This window comes from Lactuca serriola, chromosome 5 (assembly GCF_051521515.1).
Source record: "Lactuca serriola cultivar US96UC23 chromosome 5, Lser_US96UC23_V15, whole genome shotgun sequence".
NCBI lineage: Eukaryota > Viridiplantae > Streptophyta > Magnoliopsida > Asterales > Asteraceae > Lactuca > Lactuca serriola.
Window position 1 is genome coordinate 94748929 of NC_136412.1, and position 5221 is coordinate 94754149.

The window sequence follows — 5221 nt, forward strand, 5'->3', positions numbered from 1 at the left end:
AATGGGTTTATAAGGGTTACGCTAAGCTTACTCAAAATTACACTGGGCGTAATGTGCCATGTGTCGCGATCTCATGCAAAGTCATGGGGAAGAAGGTGTGGCTCAAATTGCGCCACGTGTCACTCACTGGTTACACTAAAAACTAATTATCTTCTAAAATCCGTAACTTTCTCATACGAGCTTCGTTTTTGACGTTCTTTATATCCACATGTAGGCGATACCATACTCTACAACTTTTGTTTAAACTCCGTCGGCTAATTTTTAATTTATTTTTAAAGTTATATTTTTAACAGATATGGATAGGTAAAGTCCGTTAAAAATTATAACTTTGTCGTCCGACGTCCATTTTCGTCTGTCTTTTTATCGTTGATTTCCTATTAATGAGATCTTAGATTTTCGATTAGGTTGTGTCGGCTAAAAATCGGTCGATCTAAAATTCGAATTCTGGGATGCATACTATTATGTAAAATCTTAGAAAAATCATAATTTACTCATACGAAGTCAGGTTTGGACGTTCTTTTTATGGACGTTCTCGGTTTAATATATACTACGACTTTAGTTTAGATAGCTAAGGCTAAAAAGTAGTTTATCAAAAATTCACTTTTTACGTTACGCGGTGTCGTGCCGATTTTACCGTAAAACTTCGACGGACCATAACTTCTTCGTTATAACTCGGATTTTGACGTTCTTTATATGTATGGAACCCTTGTGACATATACTATAACTTGGTAAAGATTATTTACTCTAAATAGTCTTCTATCAAAAAGTTGTTTTTGACGCTCATTGTCTCTAAATTGACTAGCCCAAATCTGCGGTCGTTACATGATGGGTAGCCGAACACGAGATCGTTGTATGTGTGTATGTGTCTATCATTAAGAGGTTGAGCAAAGGGGATGCCAACGATGGGTTGGGGGAACATTCTTGAAGATGAACTTTGAATCGAGAGCTTCACTGGAAAATTCAGAGAGAACAAATGGAGATGTTACAGATGGGGGCTCTTCTCGTTGGTTCATTGGTTGCAAGAAATGCTAGGGCCGATAGTGATAAGGAGGTTGCCGAACCTGTTCTGGTCGGACCAACAACGAGAGAGAAAGAGTGATGATGAATGATGATGTTGTATGAGATGAAGCTCTTTCCCCAACCCAAATTTCCTTTTTGAAATGAAAAAAATAGTAATCAATTTATAGGTTTCATTTTTTAGGTTTAAGGTAGGGATGAGTAGTTTGTCCCAAATTTCGATCTAGTACTGGTACCGTACTGGAACCGGTACCGAACCATACCGAATTTAAAAATATGGGACGATACTCGATTCTCCAAATACATGAAATTCAGGATTCTGTACCATCGGTACCGGTACTAGTACCGATATTGGTGATGTTAATTCGGGATTGACTTTCGATCAAATTCGGTTTTTGGGAAATATGGAACGGTACGGGTCGGTACTAGTTCCATCCCACGCTCATCCCTAGTTTAAGGAGAACAAGAACACAAATCTCCAACCATTAATCAATGTCTTCTTTCTCTAAAATCGAACCTTGATCAAGATGTGTGTGGTTTGATTATTTAAACATGTGTGTGGGTGTTCATTAGTAGGAAAAATCTGATGATGAAGAGAGAGAGAGAGAGAGAGAGAGAGAGAGAGACCCTCATTTTTTAATTAATAATTTGAATAAATAATTATAAAACTTTAAAAAATGAATTTAAAAATAGAAAATAAATACCCAAAATCATTAAAGTCATTTAATTTACAGAAATTCAAATCTGCAATGAAACTAGTTTAAAAGGACTATAAACGATAAAACCAAAAAAATGAAGGTCTAACTTAGAAATAATTCATAATAAATGATATTTTTGCAATTTTGTCTAACAAATTGAATGTTTGTCTTTTTCAAAACTCATATACGACATTTGTGTATTCTATAAAAAACTGTCCATGACACAGAGCCCGAAGAGCACTTCGACAAACACCACATACTTGAATCTCAGACAACCCCAACACCACCACCACTGCCGGCGAACGCAATTCTATTCAACAAGCCGCCGCCGCCCATACTCTACCTGACAAAACCATGGTGAATGTTTTTCCGGCAGACAACGAATGCGGTAATGGTGTTGATGGCTCGAATCCCCATGCGTCTTCTTCACCGACCGTTAGCGATGAAAAATCGCCGTCTCCGGCAGTTTCTGGTCATTGTTCCGGGAAGTCAGCGGCGGATATGAGGGAGGAAGACGATTTCTATCAGAAGCTCAACAAGATCAATGAACCCTCTGGTCTTAGCTTATTGTGAGTCATCTGCTCCTAAACATGAAATTTTGTTTTTTTCTGTTATTTACACCATTTCACTCTCTATTATAGGTGTAATCGGTTTTAATGCTTATATTAGTTCTAAAATGGTCACGATCCTGAATAAAAAAAGGAGTATATATATTGTGCTTTTATACCATTTTTTCTGTTTTGTATATATAATGCTATTTGTTATTAATCATTAATAATAAATAAACAAACAAATTGTCCTGTATTTTTTTACACTAAGGACATAAAGAATATCAATGATGGGTGTGGACAATGCACAATTTTGCTTTCATCGACACTCTCTTCTCTTGGATTTTTCTCTAGTTGCAAACCAAACTCCATTAATGTCGAACTTGAAGCAGCTTTCTCCATCTTGAATCTCTTGAGAATATCATTTACATCTTTGTTTTGTGAAATACATATCGCCTCTTTCGTATGTTTACCTTCAATTCCTAGGAAGTAGTGAACTAGTGATTAATGAAGCAACCCCATATCCGTCATCTCAAATTCACACTTCATGGAAGTCTTGAAGCATTCTATAAGACTACAACTGTTGGTCTGTTTCTTGTGAATATTGGATCATCTACATGTAAGCATATAATTGAGATTTTAATCAGTGACCTAACAAAAAAAATTATTTCAACTTCAATAACTTCACACTTATATGTCACTACCAAGATACAATGTATCTCATTTATTACAATTTACATATTCCTATTATGTGTAAAGAAATGTAAGTATTATCGGTTAAGTATTGTTATTACTGGTAAAAAAATGTAAGTAAGTTGTTATGGGTCAAGAAATCTAAGTATGTTGATATTATGGATAAAGAAAGTACACCATATAAATACGATCCATGAAAAGAAAATCTTAAATGATCAAAAGAAATAAAATGTTGTTTTCTAACACGGTTTTAGATAGAAGCGAATTGATTTTATTCTATGACTTCATATTTACTCTAACATGTGAATATTTGATGACAGATTTAATTTTCGTAACACAAGCATTGACTTGTATGAGTTCTACAAAATTGTGATTGATAGAGGCGGGTATCATCACGTAAGTGACATTTTATTTAACATGACTCTTTTAAAATCGTAGGAATGATTTCTTGTTAAAGAGTAAATTATATTTTTTCTTCCATGTGCTATAGTAATATATAGTAAATTTTTTGCGTAACAGATTTAATCTACGCACCATTTATAACAGGGTGTTTGTTTTAGGTCCGAAAAAGTGTATTAATAGAGACCAAAAGTGAAAAAAAAATTGTTTTGAATCATATCAAGAAAAACCACTATAGCATGCAGAAAGAAGAAAAATGTAATTTACTAAAGAATTAATCACTCTTAGAACATAGTTCATATTGTCGATCTCTTATAAGTTATATCATCTCTTTATAGGTCATGAAAGAAGGAAAATGGGTAGAAGTTGCATATTTTGCAACTCGAAAAGAAAAAAGCCGATTAACACCAACTCAACTTCAGAATCTATATGCAGCCATTCTTTACCCCTTTGAGCAAACTTATTTTTACCGCAGTCCAGTAAAACTCAACAAAAAGCCAAGTATAATCATGCCTACCACGCAAGGTATAAATTTCTAAATTCTAATTTATATGTTGTGTTTCTATAGTTTAATTCGATTATAACAGTAACAATAAAATGATATTTTTTTTAAACAGTGTGTACGTTTGTAGAAAAGAAACCCACTAGAATTGAAGAAAAGAAACCCACCAGAGTAAAAAAAATAAGGAAAGACCCACGGGCTCCACTCGGGTCAAGAAACTGTTATCAGATGTTTCTTAAAATGGAATGTGATAGGCTAAAGAGTATACATGGAGGTACCCCATCTGCTAAGCTCCGAGATAGTATTGTTGAAGCATGGATGAACCTATCTAATGAGGACAAACTGGTACCCTATCCTATCTTCAATTATAAATTTTGACACACACAGTTTTGGACATAAAGAAAAAAAAAATGGGCCAAGTTCCACTATCGGGCATTTGGGCTAATGGGTCAAACTAAAGTTTCTAGATCCAACTTTTTCCCATGATCACATTTATTAAAGTTGTCATGAAAAATCGTAAATACTAAATGACAATGCAATCTATTCAGATTGTATATCACATACCTGATTCAACCAAGTTAGTACTTTATGTTTTGTAGACCGATTTGTTATCAAAAAGGAAAAATAATTTTTTTTTGACATAATCCAAAAAGATCACATAAGCATCTATATGCAAAAAATGTAGTTTGCTCGACATGGATATTCACTTTATATATAAACATCATAGTTTGAAGGTTTCAGATTCTTTTTTTTTTTTTGTTGTTTTTACCCATTTTCTATATACTTTAAAGCCATATATCGAGGCGAGTAAGAAGGACAAGGAGCGGTACTTGAAAGAGATGGAGGCATATGAGGAACAAATGAAGAAAGAAATGGTGGTATACGATGAACACAAAAGAAACCAACAATGATGGAATTGCACAAGGATCAAATGAATCAATAGTGCAAATGAATTTTGGGTTGATAACGAATGCACAACCAAATGAACTTGCTTTTTGAATCGACATAATGATTAGTTAGGAGGATTGTTTGACCTTGATCCAACTTCTATGAATATTCTAACTTTGTTCCATATGCATGTATGTGTACTTTTGGAGATATTTCGGTGTTGTAAATATCTTGATGCTTAATCTACTTGATATTGTATGTAACTGTTATGTGTTATTGAGGTGTTTTTTTAATTACCAAATGAGCTTAATGGGTTCAATGCTTAATCTAGACAACAATGTTAAGCAGCTTAAGCAAAAAAAAAAAAAAAAAAAAAAAAAAAAAAAAAAAAAAAAAAAAAAGAAAAAACTTGACTTAATGTATTTAGATGCTAGCCTAATACCTATTTATGCTTAATTCTTTTTCGTCTCAAACTC

At 33.6% G+C, this 5221-nt stretch overlaps 1 protein-coding gene across 1 annotated transcript; it reads left to right on the forward strand.

Annotated features, from left to right (window-relative positions):
* The first annotated feature begins 1907 nt into the window (after positions 1 to 1907).
* On the forward strand, positions 1908 to 5008 carry LOC145052799 (uncharacterized). Its single transcript, XM_079000685.1, has 5 exons — positions 1908 to 2284; positions 3277 to 3352; positions 3694 to 3880; positions 3973 to 4202; positions 4649 to 5008. The coding sequence occupies exons 1-5, from the start codon at positions 2070 to 2072 to the stop codon at positions 4766 to 4768; spliced, it is 828 nt and encodes a 275-aa protein (XP_078856811.1). The 5' UTR covers positions 1908 to 2069; the 3' UTR covers positions 4769 to 5008.
* The last annotated feature ends 213 nt before the right edge of the window (positions 5009 to 5221 follow it).

Coding starts and splice junctions, on each gene's coding strand:
- LOC145052799 (XM_079000685.1), top strand. CDS start 2,070: ATGGTGAATGTTTTTCCGGCAGACAACGAATGCGGTAATGGTGTTGAT. Junction 2,285..3,276: donor CCCTCTGGTCTTAGCTTATT/GTGAGTCATCTG, acceptor ATTTGATGACAG/ATTTAATTTTCGTAACACAA. Junction 3,353..3,693: donor ATAGAGGCGGGTATCATCAC/GTAAGTGACATT, acceptor ATCTCTTTATAG/GTCATGAAAGAAGGAAAATG.